This window comes from Lemur catta, chromosome 1 (assembly GCF_020740605.2).
Source record: "Lemur catta isolate mLemCat1 chromosome 1, mLemCat1.pri, whole genome shotgun sequence".
NCBI classification, from domain to species: domain Eukaryota; kingdom Metazoa; phylum Chordata; class Mammalia; order Primates; family Lemuridae; genus Lemur; species Lemur catta.
Genome location: NC_059128.1, coordinates 25572532 through 25590733, shown reverse-complemented (window position 1 = coordinate 25590733; position 18202 = coordinate 25572532). Strand labels below are relative to the sequence as shown.

The 18202-nt window shown below is 52.6% G+C and overlaps 1 protein-coding gene across 6 annotated transcripts in view; it reads right to left on the bottom strand.

The window, feature by feature from the left end:
* LTBP2 (latent transforming growth factor beta binding protein 2) overlaps positions 1-18202 on the bottom strand; it is a 95766-nt gene that overhangs the window by 55448 nt on the left and 22116 nt on the right. For all 6 annotated transcript variants that reach the window (XM_045563955.1, XM_045563963.1, XM_045563945.1 and 3 more), the window contains exon 3: positions 17795-18026. In XM_045563955.1, the coding sequence (XP_045419911.1) occupies positions 17795-18026 (232 nt within the window). The remainder of the gene's footprint in view (positions 1-17794; positions 18027-18202) is intronic.

The following is an 18202-nucleotide window of genomic DNA, read 5'->3' as shown; positions in this document are numbered from 1 at the left end:
GCCTTTTATAGAAGATGTTTGCTAACTCCTGGTGTAGGACATGTAAACTTTTGCGTAAAATATGGAAAATAAGGCCGCATGTTGCAGTTATTTGCATATTCATAAAGCAAACTTGGAAGGATAACCTGGAAAATTAAAAACAGTGGTTACCTGTGTGTTGGGAGGGGGGGACAGGCAGTGGGAAGTAGGGGGTGGGGAATAAACCGGCACTCCTCTGTGACAGTAATGTACATCACACGCATTCCCTCACATAGGCCTCTCCATAACCTCAAAGTTAGGTGTTCATTATCCCCATTTTATAGTCGAGAAAACAGAGAGTCTGGAGGTTCTATACCTTATTGAAGGTTGCAGAACTCCTAAGTGCAGAAGCCAAGTTACCAAACCAGGTAACTTCATCCTAAATCCACCCAAAATTTGATGGTTATTTCCATTTTACAGATGAGGACATTGAGGCTTTGGGGGATTAAAGAAGAGGTTAGGCCTCTACAGTGGGGCCTCTAAAATATTGGGGGAGGTGTCTGGGCTGTACTAAATGGGCAAGGGGAAGTGCCTGGAGATTCTGGAGCAGGGAAATGACATGGTCCAAGGAACAGCCACCCTTTGTCACTCATTGAAGAAGCATGTGCTGAGTGCCCACCCCACACCAGGCTCTGGAGCCCAACGATGGCAAAGACTCTCTTGCCCTCTCAGCCCCAGTGGGGGCTGGACAAAGTGACCAGCACCCCTGGAAAGGTGAGGGAGTACAAGGGGGCACATGCTAGCCTCGGACCCTCTTGGTCTTCAAATGGGTCCAGGACATGAAGGGGCGGGCACTCTTAAATGACAATTATTCTGGTGAAAGATGATCTGGTGGAGGATGGACCAGAAAGGGAGGGCTAGAGGTCAGCTGGAAGGCTTGGCTATGGTCTAGGCTAGCACTGGCCCAGGAAGGGGCCAGGAAGAAGGCATGGATTCAAGGGATATTTAAGATGTAGAGACATAGATAATTCCCAGCTTTGGCTTGGACAAGGCTAGAGGGGCTTCTGGGAGCTACTGTCTCAAGGTGAGAGACCGAAGAAGTGGATAATGGGCTCAGTTGTGGACATGATGAGGGTTTGGAACCTCAAGTTGGATCTCAAGATGGAAACACTCAGGAGGCAGAGGTCAGGAGAGCGTTCTGGGGCTGTAGGCACAGTCGGGGTGGGGGGAGACAGCAGATGAAGAGGTGATGGGTGCAGAGTTAATGGGGAGGGATGATATCACTCAGGGAGTGTATGTAGAACGAACCACACTTTAGGGTCCACTCCCGGACTGAGGCGTTAACTCTGCTAACACTTCCCGATCTAAAAGGGGAAAATGTGTTAATGAACAGAATGGTCTCGGTTTTAAGTTTTGCTCCTATAAATTCTTCTCCAACCTTTGGCGCCTGCTACCACTTGTCTGCTAGCACATGATTAAACAAATGATCAAGCCGTAAATTAATATTAACGGAAAAATGTGGCAGCTGCCCACCACACTTCATTCGACAGTTTGTTCTCTTCGTGCACACGTGCATGTGCCTATAGCTGGTTTTTTTTTGCACATACAGACGATCGTCATAGTTTCTGCTAATAAAACTGTTCCCAGTTCTCATCATGGAATTAACTATATTGATAGCTCGTGGCATTCCTTATGGCTGCCAGGTGCTCTGACACCTAAATGGTTTGAGAAATGTAAGAGTAAAGAGAGAACGAAGAAGGCCAGAGGGGGCCTGAGAGACATAAAGTCTTAAGGGGCCAATGGAGGAAGATGCTCTGAAGGCCCCTGGGAGGGAGCAACCAGAGAGCTGGAGGGAACCAAGGAGAAAGCAGCAAGAGAGGAGGGTGTTCCCAGAACTCTCCGTCTGCTGCTGGCCAAAGGGGAATGGGCTGTTCCTTCCTGTGGCTGTGGGCACACACTCATGCAGGGTAAGGTGTCCTGGCGCCTCCCAAGTGGCTCAGTCTCCCCTGAGGATCTGGGTGCTGGCAAGGCAGGGGGCAAGCCCTGGCAGAGCTCTGTTCCCCTCTCCTCCTGCCTGGCCAGGCAGGCCTCATGCACAGACCAGGGTCAGACGGCCCTTGGCTGCCAAACCCCGGGGGACCTAAGACAGAGACACAAGTTGGGGCTGCATGCTCAGCAGATGGTGCATGGATGGGAACTTGAACTCTCCTATACTGGGCAGCACAAACACCGGCACCCTCACTCCCTGTGCCTATCTGGAAAGGGCTGAGAGCCAGCCCTCTCCCTGGTGTCCCCCACGTGTCTCAAGATCACTCCTGCTGCTGCACCTGCTATGCCCACCCACCCAACCCCTTCAGCCTCACTGGTCAGCCTGAAGCCCCCACTTGGCCCCACCTGGCCTGCTCTGAGGATCTGGGCCTTTAGCTCTTTCCATGGCCACACCCAAGTCAGAGAGAACTGAAGCCCCAGCACAAAGACCCCAGGGGATGCCTCTGCCAGGCTGAGGTGTAGGGAGTGGGTAGGACCCTGGGGGAGTCTCTCCTGCCCAGACTATATCCTGCTCTGCTGCCCAACCAGCTCCGGAGGGAACACAGCTTCCCTGTTTCCAGGCAGGAAAATAAGAAGCAGAGGGAGGCATGAGCTCTGCGTGTCCTGGGGAATGTCAGGGAGGGAGGTGCCCATCCCCTGCCTGAGGCCTGCTCCCCACCTCAAGAGCAGCCCTCAAGTAGGTGCTGCCTCAGTTTCTAAAGGGTCCAGAGACTCCTGTGAACCTCATCCCTCTCCTCTACCCTCCAGACCCTCAGGTGCAGGCGACCATGGACACTTTTCCACGGAGCAGCCTGCTGTGTAGGCTGCCTGGCCGCCAGGCCCTCGCCCCTCGAGACGCTGCATGGCCATTGCTGTCTCCTGGCTGGGCAAGGGAGCAGGACAGGAGAGCCAGAGCAGGCTGCCTGGGCACTGGGATCACACCTGGGCCACATGAGGGGCACAGGTGGGAGAAGGTGGCCCTGGAAATGCCCCTCATTTTCTACCTAGCTTGCCCAAGTGTCAAATTGCTGGGGCAACAGCCCTCTCCTTCCCACCAGGAAAAAGAGCCCCTCCAAAAGCTCCCCTGCCTCCTGGGCCCAGCAGGACCACCCAGACGGCTGAAACTCGGCCATGGATACAGACCCCCTGAGAGGGGAAGGGACTGGGTCCTACCCTCTTTATATCCCCCATGGCGTCATCACAGCACTGGGCACACAGCTGCTGCCCCCAAAATATTTATCCCACTGAGCTCTGAACTTCCATGGCTACTTCCAGCTCTCCTGCTTCCCTGGAGCTGTCTTCCCAGCCTGGCTGGGCCCCATTCTGCAGCCAGCCGGGGCCAGCGGGCAGTCTGAGGCCTTCGGCTCCAAGTTCCCCTGGGAAGACGTGTCAGCACATAGGGAACCTGGATTTCACGAATCCGTCGTTCCACCACAGCCAAGGCGCACAGTCCCATCAGGCACTGTGGGAAGAGTGTCTTGCCCTCCAAGAGCTTATGGTCCAGACTGGGGGGCGGGGCTAGGGAGAGGCCTGGTACACCTGGTGGCTTCGTGCCAGTTAGAAAAGCGGCTCCTGTGGGTGGCAGTGAACAGAAGGCGCCCCACTTCCTTTGCAGCAGGGTGTAGGATTGGGTGAGCAGAACACAGGCTAGAATGATTTTAGCCCCAGGGTTCAACCCTTCAACTACACCTTTGTGCAGGGTGCAACATGCAGCCCCAGGACAAGACCCTGCACGTGAGCGTTTCAAAACAATCCAAGAGCCGAAAAGCAAGAGAGCAGCAGGAGCCAGGAGTCTCTTGGAGTACGCTGTCCAGCCAGAACGCACCAAGCCTCCCCAGGCAGGTGTGGCTGGGGCTGGGTCTCTGGGGAAGGCTTTCCAGGGGGCTGGGGAGGACAGAGAGGACCACAAGCACAAAGGGACACATTCAGGAATGTGCTGGCATGGTGTTCGGGGGGTAACCAGGCCCATCTGGTTAAAGAAAAAACAAGAGTGGCCAAGGATGAAAATACTAATAGCAAATAGCTACATAGTGTTTATGATACGCCAGGCCCTGTGCTCAGCACTTTATGTATATTAATTCATTTAATCACAATTAAAATTAGAAATTAGGTATTATTATTATTCCTATTTTAGAGATGAGGCCCAGAGAAGCTAGGTAACTTGTTTAAGGTCACATAGCCAATGACTAACAGAGCCAGGGATCAAACACAGGGATGCTGCAGATATTCTGGCTCCAGAGCCAGTCTTGTTGTTTGAGAACTCTTATGTTTGGACCAAGCTGTAGAAGGCCGAGAGTCTGGGCCTCATCCTATGAACCTCGTGCATGAAAGGGAAGCCTTGAAGAAAGTGTTTTCACCAGGAAGTAACTAAGTTAAGAATGGTCTCTTAGGCAGATGGTCATGGAAGATTCCTCCCTGGAGGCCCCCTACCTGTCCAGGGTTGCTAACCTCGCTGTCTCCTAGAGTATTCACAAAAGCCTTCCCAAGGGCTGGGAGTGCTTTAGCTACTTGTGCATGTCAAATGGCTGGATTTGAGCTCTTAGAGGCAGCGAGGCATGGGTCTGAGTCATCTAGTATTCCTTGTGCCTGGGAGAAAGGAAGGGAGGGAGGGAGGGAGGAAGGAAGGAAGGAAGGAAAAAAGCCTGAGCCTGTCAGTTGCCTGACTCAGAGATTATCCTTCTTTTGAACATCCTTTTTTCCAGCTGGCCTGACAAATCCATCCAGGACACACACAGAATAAATGGCAGAGGGATTAACAGGGAGTGTGGGATTCGCACTGGAGAAGTTTATTTATTCCTGGCTTATTACTTGGAATGTCTCTTGTAGGATGCAGCTATGGGGGCTAATTGCAGAGGACCCCCTCTTAGCACAGGTTGCTGTGGGGGAAGATACCTGGGGATGTTGAACTGAAGGACAAAAGGTGTGTGCAGACGTGCTACTGGAGCCCAGAGCAAGGCCCGGGCCTTGCCTGGCTACTGGAATGGGACGTCAGCTCGTGCTGAAGGGGAGTTATTCCTCCCAAGGCCAAGGACAGGAAGCCAGCTGTGCTGAGCACAGAGATCAGACCATAATGAGACTTGTCCCTAGCATCTTCTCCTCTGAGCATCTGCTGTTCCAAGGGGCGTGGCTCGGGTGAGGGGGTGGAGTCTCTGGGAGCCACAGTACTCCCCACACGACCCACCTTGATCAAATAACCATGACGTTCACTAACAGAGACTGAGCACCAGGCACCAACCACATACCGCCTTATAAAGGTCCCTAATATAATAATTTGTGATTTTAATGCCTCAAAAGGGAGTCACTCATGTTAAGTAACATTAAGCCCACATTAAAATTGTTTACTCCTCTCTCAAAGTGATAAACATATATACAATGGATTGAGGTAATAGGATAGTACCTGTCATTGTCTGGTACCACCCGAGACCTGAAACAAACCTATGAAAAGTAAAAGGTGATGGAAATAATGAAAAGAGTCTCATTTGGGAGGATAATAAGAGTAGGCAGGACCCCACCTTGTGTAAGAAGCCTTTGAAGGCTCTGCCCACATGAACTCTGAGGCCTTCTGTCCACCTTGGCAGCTGTCACCAAAAGCTCTGTCTGAGAGAAACCCCCTTGCTGACCAGTGTTCCAAGGACTTTTGGACCCACTCAACTCCCATGTTGGCACACTGATCCCCCGAGCCATTACTGTGGTTTGTTACCCCACTCTTGTTACTGTCTGTGCGTGAAATGTTGACCACATAATTGGTAGTGTGTAAAGCCCTCACAGTAAACTGCAAATTTAACATATATAATTGCTCTTGAGTCCCTGTAAAACCTTATGGCTTTAGGTGGAGTTAGCACACCTAGGCCTAAGCCCAATTAATATGTCAATAGGCATAGCCAATAACAGCCCCCAGCAACAACCTGAGAGGCAGGTCTCACTCTCCAGGTAGGACCTGTGAAAGATTTGCGGTGTGGAGACGGAAGGTAGCTGGCCCAAGCTCCAAGAACAAATAGCCAAAAGCCGGGATTCTAAAGCTCAGGTCTGCTGGGCTCTGAAGCTCATCAAGCTCCTGCCATCACGGCAGCTAGACTCTCCAACAAGCTGCCATGATGGTGCTGCAGGAACCACAGAGAAGTGTATGAAAAACAGAAGTGGCTGGAGAGCCGCAGTGGTTAAAAGGGAACGAAAACATAGGCAGGGCCCAGGACCTGGCAAGTGCTACAGGAGCTTAGTGCAGGAGGTGGAGGAGGGAGAGGAGAGACGTTTAGGCCGAGGGGACTGAGCCAGGCCCATCTCCCAAAGCCACAGAGCCTGGCATACGGGTATCTCACCACCAGCAACTTGGCCATGAGGTGTCTCCCTCCTGAACCCTTGAGTTCCCAGCTCGTGGCCTTTGGGATCCCTCTACCCTCTGTAATGCACCCCTCCCTGCCCCCAAATATATACACAGAATCTGGCAGGCATGGCTTACTGGATAGCAAATACAAGCCTCTGACTTCAGATGCATTTACCCCACTCTTGGGCCTGCCTGGACAAGCCCATTGTAGACAAAGACAGATGGCGGGCTGGGTCAGAGATACACTCCTCAGGGGCTGGCCACAGTCCAGCGGCCCACAGCCAGCCTGCCCTTCTTGCTCTCCGAGGGGCTGGAAATCTACCCCAGGGCATAAACAAAAGGAGATTTCTATGGGAACCAGGACCCCAACCTGGGAAGTCTTCCTTCAGCAATCTAGGAGCCCAAACCCATCACCCTATGATGTGCCAGACACCTGCTAAGGCATTTTATTTTATTTTTGCTTGGCCCTTTATATTTGTTGCCTTAATTAGTACAACAACCCTGTAACACAGGAACTAACATCCCCCATTTTATAGACGGGAAAACTGAGGCACAGGGGGGCTGTTAACCTGCCCCAGGTCATCCCTAGCAGGGAAGTGCCAGGCTGGGTCTCCAGGCCTGCGCTCTGTCTGCCTTCAGTGGGGTGAAATTCCCACCCTGCTGCTCACCCTTGGCTATGACAGGAAACCTCACCAGGGTGGGAAATGCCTTCAAGAGCTCTGGGCAAACTCTTAGTTTCTAGTGACTGCTGCTGATTTTCTGATGTAAACAAAAGGCTCAGGTAATCCCAGAATCAAGGGACAAACAGGAGTGGGTTCCATTCATAGAAGAGCTAGAAGATGCAGTTACATGTATTAGTAAATCTTTGTGACAATTCTATAAGGTAGTAAATGGTCATCCCCATCCTACAGATGAGAAAACTGAGGCTCACAAGGTTAAATCACTTGCTCTAGGCAGCATGGCTGTTAAGTGGTAGAGCTGAGATTCAAACCCAGGCTTAGCTAGCTATAAGACATAAATTATTTCACGACTCCACCCTCACATGCTACTGTATTCTATAGGGCCTCTGCCCTTGCTCCAAGAACGTCAGAAAGGAAAGACATGTGGAATCAATTTTCTCCCCAAGGAAGAGGTCCTGGAAGGGTATGGTCTGGCTGGGGTCTTTAGAGGATACCGCCTCCCCACGCAGATCCAGACTCCCTTAAGACGCCTCGGACGCAGCACCCCCCCTCCCTGGGCACAGGCGGGTGGACATGTCAGGTCACGGGCAGGGCTGAGGCTCCAGAAGGAAAATGCAGCGTAGGCGACAGCTGGAAGCAGAAATGTGGTAGCTCCAGAGGTTTTGGTCTGTAATCTTTGTTTTGCAAGGAACAGGGATTTTTCTCTTCAAAAAGCACTCAACTTCCTTGAATTTTAGACCTTGCACAAATATTTTTTTAGGAGAAATAAGATGAAAAAAAAAAAACCCCACAGAATGCCTGTCACAGCTACTCACTTCCACAATGAATCACGGACACAAAACCACAGCTATGTGGCTAGCAAAGGAACTATGTGTTTTCAAATTTCATTATTGGGAATCATTTAGCAATCTTCACTGTGTCATCTGCAGACAGGCAGACGGACAGACAGACACACACACCCCTCTGGGATCTAAGCAGCCTCCTACAACACGGTCATCAGATGACTTTGCATTTAATCCATTTTCCCTTTCTAATCCTTTTCTGGGAAATTTTCCTGCAAGGTTTAAAGCTTCCCCTTTAGCCCCTCTGCAGAGGCGGTGACAGTGTGACTGCGCATGTGCTGTGACTTGGGGAGGAGGAGGAGGAACGCTGAGACACTGATTCAGTTAGTTCCACAAGTGAAAACAAGTCTACGTTTCACAGTCTCCTTTTTTATTACTGTTATCATAATACCACTTCACTGTGCTAAAGCGATTTTCACCTGGGAAGCTCAGAGTGGCTTTTCTGACAGTGGCAAATTAATTAACTGATGGCAGATTTAAAGATGGAGTAACTGGGAAAACTACTGGACCCATAAATCAGAAACTTCCTCTATGTTCCGGACAAGGGGTGAAACCTGATACATATTTGAAAACCTTGAGCTAGCTCAAAAGGAGAATTCACGGGGCCTGAAAAATCTCCATTATGACTTTGGAGGCATGTTCTCTGCACAGCCTCCACCCACGCCCGTCTCACACATGCAGGCACACACGCCCACACGGTGACCTCGCTGGCCAGCCAGCGGGGGGGGGGGGGGGGGGGGGGGGGGGAGGCAGTCACGTGGGAAGAACCTGCCCCAAGGCACCTGAAAAAGAGCTTTGACTGTCTTTCCTCTCTCTCCTTGCTTCATCACTCCTGAACCTTCTCCTTTCAAACAAAAATTCTAGAGGATTTAAGTCAGTTAAATGCCATGAGTACAGCTACAAGCTTCAAATGTTTGTTGTTGCTATTTTTTTAAGTCCCATGCTGGAAACCGCACACACGAACGTTTTAGTGAGGCTGACAAGCTTCCTTTCTCCCCACTTGTGGCTGCAGCGAATGCTGCTCCAGGCTCTCACTGGCTTCAGTAGGTTTCTCAAAAGACACTGGACACCTTGCCTCACCCAGTCCTCTGCAGCTCCCTAGCCAAGCTGGATGTTCCCGCACCTGCCCATGCTCACCTGCTCTGCAGGCTGTTTAGCAAAATGCTTGGGAGCACAGGTTCCGAAGTCCAGCAGAGCTGGGCTGGAATCGCCCTTACCCTCAGTTTCTGCTTTGTGCAGTTTGGGTAATGGGAATATCCTCCTCACAGGGTCATTGGGGACTGGTAAACGTGCTGAAGATCTTCCACTTGCCCCTGGACCCCTCTCCGCCCCACTCTGGGCCCTGGGGTGCATCCTTCACCCTCTGCCTTACTGTCCAGTTCAGCCAGTGGGGAACCCCTGCAGGAGGTCGGAAGGCAGGAGGAGAGCCAGTGGCGGACTGATCCTCCAGCTCTGTCCCGACACGCTCTGCAGGTGAATGAGGGCTGTGTTCCTCTGCCAAAAGCCGCAGCCCTCTTGGTGGCCCTCTGCCGCAGGTGGAGCTACTCTGGATTCCAGTGACCGCTGGTCCCTTGTCCCTTTAGACCTGCAAAGCCACCCCTGGGACACTCCACCACCCTTTGTTGTTTTCCTCTGACCCTGTCTGTGTGGACCCATCGAGTGTGCCGTCTCTTTCCTGCTGGAACTCCAACTGATCCAAATAAGAAAAAGCATTAGCTATCAAGTATTGAGCACTTAACTATGTGACTCAGCTCTTTATCCACATTCTTTTATTTTATTCTGACCACAACCCTGTGGTCAGCCAATATTGGTATCATCACCCTTTTACACTGAGACCTGGGGAGGTGAAAGAACTCACACATCAAATGGCTGGTGAGCCACAGAGTCAGATGGAACTGAGGTCTGTCTGACTCAAGACCCTTGCTCTTAGCCACTGTGCCAAACTGTCCCCAGTCAAATGAGGTGGTGCCTGTAAAGTGGTGACTTATTCAGTAAGGCTCCATCAATGGTAGGGTAGAAAAACCACATACACTCGAAAAAAAAACGCACAGTCCTGAATTCTACTTTAGCATAACCCTAACCCAACCCTAACCACAGCACTAGGATTAAAACTTTATCCTAATACCTCTAATCTTACCCTAATCACTATTATATTGCTAAATAGAATGTCACCCTAACCACAACCGTAGTCCTACTCAGTCCTAACCTAGTCACCTACTGTTGTAACCATAATTCCAGACATACCACTAAGGCCATGACAAGCATGGGGGTGTCTCCCTGCTCCTCTGTTCCCCAGGTGCCTGCCCCATTTGGTGGCAGGTACAGTCTGCCACCCCACTCCATTTAAACCCCACTAGTTGGACACTACACACTCAGCCAAAAGACATTTGTGCAGCATCCACATCCTGCATGTCACGGAGCCGGTGGCTCTGATGTGGGACAACAGTGAGAGGAAGGAGGAGGGCAGAACACCTAGTACAGCACCTGAGACTTAGCAGGGGTGCAAGGAACCCTACTGACGATGACAAGGAAGAACCAGAAGAGGAAGAAGGTCCACAGCCTTCTGCATCACTGAGCTGAGGCTGTGGGCAGACAGAAGGTGAACAGCTGGTATCTCAGAGATTTGCAAAGCGCTGGGCCTGGGGCGGGGCTGGGGTCCTCTTCAGGAACCAAACCTAGGGAGGGGTCCTGGTAATCCTCAACTCTGGGAGAATCTTAGAAGGGGGAGTCACTCAGTCCTCATCAGAGATTTTGAGGCCACCCTGGGCCAGATGTCCACCTTCAGGCTTAAATAGGAGAAGGTGGAAGGTAAGGGGAAGTGGGTAGAAAGCAGACAGCATTTCCCTTAAATCCACCCAGTTACCCCGTGGGGGAGCAAGAGAGGTATCTTCCCCAACCCAGAGGTGTCTGCACTGGGCTGAGCATGCGGAAGGAGGAGGCTTGCTGGCTGTGCTACAAGGAGAGAAGAAAGGCACACTGGCCCCCACCTTCCTCACAACCTCTCTGGGGACCCCTAGGCCCAGGATCAAAGCACAAGCAGACTGCATGCCCTGGGCTACATCTGCGCCAGAACTCAGTGTCTTTTTATAATTCACATAAATGTGCCCTAAGGCCCTGGCCCTGTTCAGGACCTGAACTTCACGGGGCTCAGGTATTTGTGTGGGTTGGAGAGAAACATATTAACACTATAAAGCCTCAGGGGTCCATCTCCCTTTCAGAAGAACTTAGAAGGAACCTCAATAGCCAACCCCAGCTGCAGAGGACTACCTTGAAGCAACATGCTTTGTGGGGAAAATGAAAGACATCTCTCTCTCTCTCTCTCTCTCTCTCTCTCTCTCTCTCTCTCTCTCTCTCTCTCTCTCTCTCTCTCAGAAAGAAGCTGGGTCTAGGGTCACCACATACAGCTGCTCAGGCTGTGCACTGCACAACTCTTGGGTTACCTGTCACAGAAACTGTAGTGTGAAGAACAACCCCGTGGTGTTGTGTCCAGCAGCTGAAAGTTCTAGTGTAGAACAGCCTACCTCCTCCTCCACCTGGCTGGAACGGAGAGCTTCGGACCCATCCGGCCACTCCAAGCAGTCTCTGCTGGGCAGGGATGCACTGGGGCTGGCAGGGGTTGAGTGCCTAGGGGCCCTCCACAAAGCTTAATGTGGCCCATCTGCACTTCCAGAACCTACCCTCTGCAACAGCAGGGAGAGGGGGCATGGGTGGTGAAGTAAGTTCTCAGCTGAGACAAAGGTCTTTTCTCCACTCTCCTCAAAAAGCAGTAGCAGGGCTTCTGCAGCTTGGGACTTGGGAAAATGAAACTTTTCCATGTGATCTGGCTGGAGGCCTTCAGTGAGCCCCCTGACTACCCCTGTCTGAGCCCTCTCTCTTTCAAACCACAATCCCGGGTAGGGGCTCCACAGGGCTCTTCTAAGGGTCAAGAGAGGGAAGAAACCAGGAAGAGACCCCTTTGCAGCCACTACAGCCCCCCTACCAGACTCCTGGCCCTCCTAAGGGTCTGCTAAGCCCTGCTCTGGTCACCCTCAGCTTATCCTGGCTTCAGACCCCCAAGGCCAAGGGGCATGGGGTGGGCAAGCACCACCTGTTAGGAGGGTCGGGAGAGCCCCTTCCTCATCAGTGACACGCTCAGGATGAACTGAGTGTCAGCTCAGAAGGGCCTGTCCTCACCAACAGAACAGGAACGCTGGTAACTACTGCAGGGAGTTGCGAGAAGTAAACGAGAGGAAGCATATAGACAACCAGGTTGTTCGGGTATATAGTTACTCTACTCTGGGCTGAGTCATGTTCGGGGTGCTGGACATACCAGTGAAGAAAACAGATGAAACTCCTGTCCTTCCACACTTGACATCTTACTGGGGTAAGAGAAACAATAAGTTAAAGAAATAAGTAAAATACCTAAAATGTTAGTGTTGCAGAGAAAAACAGCCAGATAGAAAGTAGGGAATGTTTGGAGAGTGTGGTTTTAGATCCAGTGAACAGGAAGAAGGAGAGGAGAGAGGAAACCAGTCGTGTGAGTATCTGGGGAAGAGTGTTTTGATGCAGGTTGAATTGTGTCCCCATAAAAAATGTGTTGCAGTCCTAACCCCCAGACCTATGAATGTGACTTTATTTGGAAATAGGGTCTTTGCAGATGTAATTAGTTTGGTTTAGATGAGGTCACACTGGATTAGGGAAGACCTTAAATCCAATAACTGGCATCCTTATAGGAAGAAGAAAACACACACACACACACACACACACACACACACACACACACACACACAGAAGAAGGCCACGTGATGACTGAGGCAGAGATTAGGATGACGCATCTACAAGCCAAGAATGCCAAGGATTGCGAGGGCCACCAGATGCTAGCAGAGAGGCATAGAACAGATTCTCCCACAGAGCCTCTGGAAGCAACCGACCCTTCTAACACCTTGATTTTTGGACTTCTGGCCTCCTGAACTGTGAGAGAATAAATTTCTGTTGTTTTAAGCCACCTGGTTTGTGGGAACTTGTTATGGCAGCCCCAGAAAACAAATACACTATTCCAAGAAGGGGGATAGCAAGTGCAAGAGCCCTGGGGTGGGAGCATCTCCAGCAAGTTTGAGGTGTGGGGAAAGGGTGGACGCTGGAGATGTCAGAAAGATTTGGGGGGCAGATCATGTAGGGCTGAGCTTGTGGCAAGTCCTTGGTAAGAGGGAGCTATTACACTTTGGACAGAGTGTCCCAACTGGAGTGGGCTGCAGTGGTTGGCCCCTATACTCTTCCTCCCCTGGTGTTATGCCTTTGACTATGTCACATTAAGTGGCAAAAGGAAATTAACGCTGCAGATGAAATTAAGGTTGCTAATCAGCTGACCTTAAAATAGGGAGATTATCTGGTGTTCCCAGTGTCATCACACAGGCCCTTAAAAGTGGCAGAGGGAGGCAAGACAGTCATGAAGGCGACAGAGCTGAAGAGGGAGGCAGGGGGGAGATTCAAAACATGAAGAGTCCTCCTGCCATTGCTGGACTTGAAGATGGAGGAAGGTGGCCACAAGCCAAGGAATGTGGGTGACTCCTAGGTGCTAGGAACAGCCCTCAATTGACAGCCAGCAAGAAAGAAGGGATCTCAGTCCTACTAGTACAAAGAACTGAATTCTGCCAACAACCTGAACGAGCAAGGAAACAGATTCATTCCTCCCTGGAGCCTCAGGAGCCTGCCAACACCTCGATTTTAGCCTTGACACCCACGTCAGCTGTCTGACCTACAGAACTATACTACGATAAATGTGTCATTTTAACCTGCTAATTGTGGTAACTTATCATAGCAGCCATAGAAAGGGAATACAGTAGATAAAGAGGTGAGGCATGCAGAGAGGAGGGGACGCAGAGGAGAGGGGAGACTAGACAGGAGCAGCCTGCTGGGAGCCACCACCACGGGGCCACAGCTCCCCAGACACCTCCCAGCCACCCCCGCCTGCCCTGCTCAGCACTGCCCTGCCAGGCCCTTGTTGCAGGCCATGACTAAGCCTGCTTAGGATGTCCCCAGGGCTCAGCCTCTAGGTCCTCAGGTCAGGCTAAGGAGCAAACCCGGTGGAGGTCCCTCCTGTTCTTTGACACCTCCCCTTAACTCCCTTCCCAGTGGGCTGGTGACAATGGTCCTGGTGGAATAACCATACCCCAAGCCAGCCAAAGCCACTGCTGGATCTGCTAGTCACACCTACCCTGAGGCTGGGTCTGGGCTCTGACTTCTCCTTGGAACAGATCTGCATGTGTGCACGTGTGCTCGCACACACACCCCAGTTTTCTCTGTCTGCCCTTCGCTGCCTGCTCCATCCACCTAAGTCCTCATGGCCAGGAGAACCTGCCCACCGATGGCTAACACATACCCAACTCTAAGGGCACCATGCTAAGTGTTCTACTCACACGATCTCTTTTAAGCCTCCCTGTAATCCTATCATGTGGAGACTACTGGCTCAGAGAGGTTAGGACAAGTGCCTCATGTCACACAGCTGGTGAGTGGTAAATTCAGAATTGGAACCCAGGAGTATCTAAATCCAAAGCCCAGGGTCTAACCCTCCCGACTCAAAATATGGTCCTTCCTGGCTCTTGCTCTCCAAGGTGAGGCAGGCTCTCTGCCCAGCCTTGGGGAAGGAGCCTCGGCTTGGGGCTCAGAGGGAGTCTCCAGGCCCCTCTAGCCAGCCCAGGCCACAGCTGGACAGCATCAGTCCACATCTGGCCTGCTGTAGGGCATCCTGCCTGCTGCCCGAGACTCTCCCAGCCCCTCCCTCTGGTCTTCCCCTGGGACACGAGTCTCTTGGCCTCTGCCTAGTGCTTTCCTGAAGGGGGCCTCTGGCCCTCACCAATCCCTGCAGTTTCCCCTCCCCAGACATCTTGTCCCCCTCCCACTCCTACAATGCCCTCCATGCATTGTCACTTCCTCTATCTGGACACACAAGGTCTGTCCAAGTTGCTATCAGGAGAGCGGCCAGTGGCTGCTTGGGAAACCTGGCCAAGGTCACAGGAAATGTCTGACACCACCAGGCAAGCAGGATTTGGCCTCCTAAAGCAAAACACAGCTGGGCTGACAGCTGGGCCAACAGCGGGACACTATGACTTTCCCAGATTTCATGGCATTGAGGTCCCAGGGCAGAGAGAGGCTAGCCTGGAGGCTGTAGCTCATTAACAACATCACAGTAGCCCCTGGCCAGGGAGCCTGTGAAAGTCAAAGAGGACAGGCCCGCTGTGGGCCAGGGACCTCGCCCAGGACCTCGGTCCTCTACCGCCTCCCACACGGGGAACCTTCACTGGGGGATGGAGGACCACGCTGCTCATCCTTGTCTTGCAGCACCGCCCCCCTCATTCATTTATTCATTCAACTTATGTGACTGGGCACCTATAGTGTGCCAGGCATGGCCTTCAGTACCAGGCACACATTCATGAATGAGCAGGACACAGCCCCTGCTCTCAGGAAGCTCCTGGTCCAGTGAGCAAATAAACAGAACACCCCAAGGGGGAGTGAAAAGAGCTATGCTAGGGAAGCAGGAAGCTTCAGCTCCTCCTGCCCTTGGGGCAGCACAGGGGGTGGTGCCCGTGGCTCCAGGTACAGGGTGAGGGATTAATGCCAAAGTGGGCCCTTTTCCTAGGCTAACTCTGTAGCTTGGACCAAGAGTCGGAGGGCAAGTATGAATTGAGCACTTTCTATAAGCTCGGCACCGTGGGAGGAGCTCTGGGGAAGTCCAGAGCACCAGGTGGAGTTGCTGCCTTCCAGGGCGCAGGCCGAACAGTCTAAGTGCAGGAGCAGGGCACAGACCCCCATGGATGTGTGCCAGGGAGTAAGCGCTGCAGGGGTCCGGTAGCTGGGTGGGCGTGGTCAGGGCAGGCTTTTTAGAGGAACTGGAACCAAGTCTTGAAGAATGGGGAGGAGTCAGACAGGCTGGAAGATGGAGCAAGTGACCTCAAACAGCTCTGTCTCAAGGGTGCGAGGGGCAGAGTGACCTGCCAGGCAACCCCAACACGCACACACACAGGGTCAATGCATCAAAAATGAATGAATTCCACAAGCCAAGAGACTGGCAGGGGAAACCCCCGCTGGAAGGACTCTGTGGCCACCTTGGCCCCGAGACGGCACCACTGGTGTTCCTCCAGGTGACTTCACACCAGGCCCACTGCCTGGGACCCTCAGCCGGGACCAATCAGAATATGGCCCAGGCTCTGCCCACCTGCTCACAGTCAATCCCAGACCCTCTGTGTTGTCCACTGGGATGGGGGCTGGGGGCCCCTTATCTCTGCTCCTTGTTCCTGCCCCAGCATCCCCGGGTCTTGGCTGCAGTTTGGCTTTTCTGCTCTTGACCTTGGAGCTCCCTAGGCCTCGACCTGAATCCATCCTTCCTTTCTTCCTGCTCCTAGCTGCCCTCGGAAACCATCTGCATGAGTGCTCAGGGCCCTGGAACCCACCTTACCAAGTCCCTGGTCTGCCTGGCCTCACGCCCTTTCAAGTTGCCGGACAACCTCTATGTCCTTTCCTTTTTCTCCCACCCACTCAGCCGGCCTCTCCTGACCTTTCCTGATGGGGATCTAACCTCAAGGTCAGCCTCCTCTCCCTGATTCTCCTGGCCTCTGAGAGGACAAGTCCTTTTTCTTCTTAGTTCAGCAAGACAAGTTTGCAACATTTCAGAAAGAACTTCTGAAGTAGCAAGCAAATGGAAAAAGTAACCTGAAAAACTAAAGGAAAACACAGCCCCCCAGAAATGGACCAGTTTATAAAGTTCAGATTTCCTGTCCTGAGCTAGAAAAAGTCTAGCCAGATTGGCTGGCAAGCAGGCCGGGAATCCTGCCCAAGAACACTCCCCTTGTTCAGTTTTCATTCTGCTCCCTTCCCTGGGGCGCCTTCTCCTCCCCTCTAAGCTGGATGGTGAGTAAACCAAAGGGGCTTCTGCTGGCGGAGGAGTCCTTCCGACATCACACAGACCAGGGGAGGGGTGAGGGGAAGGAGGAGGGGAGAAAGGGGGAGGAAGGGGGAGGAAGGGGGAGGAGGGGGGAGGAGGGGGGAGGAGGGGGAGCGACCTTTATAAAGAACTTACTATGGGCCGGGCGTGGTGGCTCACGCCTGTAATCCTAGCACTCTGGGAGGCCAAAGCGGGAGGATCGCTCGAGGTCAGGAGTTCAACACCAGCCTGAGCAAGAGCGAGACCCTGTCTCTACTAAAAATAGAAAGAAATTAGCTGGACAACTAAAAATATATAGAAAAAGCCGGGCGCGGTGGCTCACGCCTGTAATCCTAGCCCTCTGGGAGGCTGAGGTGGGTGGATCGCTCGAGGTCAGGAGTTCGAGACCAGCAAGAGCGAGACCCCGTCTCTACTAAAAATAGAAAGAAATTATCTGGCCAACTAAAATATATATAGAAAAAAAAAATTAGCCGGGCATGGTGGTGCCTGCCTGTAGTCCCAGCTACTCGGGAGGCTGAGGCAGTAGGATCTCGGAAGCCCAGGGGTTTGAGGTTGCTGTGAGCGAGGCTGACGCCACGGCACTCTAGCCCAGGCAACAGAGCAAGACTCTGTCTCAAAAAAAAAAAAAAGAACTTACTTATGCACCAGGCACTGTTCTAAGCACTTTCCTTATATGAATTAATTGACTCCTTACAACAATTCCATAACCTAGGCATTATCGTTGTCCCCACCTTACTGATGAGGAATCAGAGGCACAGAGAGGTAAGTTACTTGCCCAGGTCACCACCTAGGAAGTAGCAAAGCCGGGATTCCAACAAAGAGACCCTGATCCAACAAGAGACCTCAGCTCTCTTCCAGGTGCCTTCCCCGCCCTCGTCCCCTCCCCACTCCTGCCTGCTCTCCTGCTCACACCTCTGTCAGGGCAAGGGAAGGGGAGGACGGAGGGGAGGAGGGAAGGAAGGACAACTGCAGCCTTCACCAAATGGTCTGAAGCCTCCAGAGAGGGACTGAGCCCAGACCCTAAGGTCCCAGTGTGGAGGGGACTTACCCAGCCACTGGTGGCTGTGTCCTGGCCACGGTGCTTTCTCCGGGTGGGCTGCTCCTGCGCAGGTTGGGTAAACGCTCGGCCCAGCGTCGAGGTGCCGTCCTGGAGTTCTGGGGATCAAACTCCTCATCAGGAATGACCTCTTCGCAGCGGGCTCCTCGGAAGCCGGAGCGGCAGATGCACAGCTGGGGCCGGCTGCAGGAGCCACGGTTCTGGCACGGTGGCTGGCACACAGCTGGGGAGACAAGGAGAGAGATGACAGCAGCCGCCAGGGGCCCTGCGGAGCCTCCTTCCCCGGGGGAGAGGACTGCGTGCTGCAGACCCCCATCCAGCAGGGAGCCACACTCTGGCCCACTTCTCTCTCCTCCGCCACAGATCCAGGATGAGTTGCCTTTGATCTGTCCACAACCC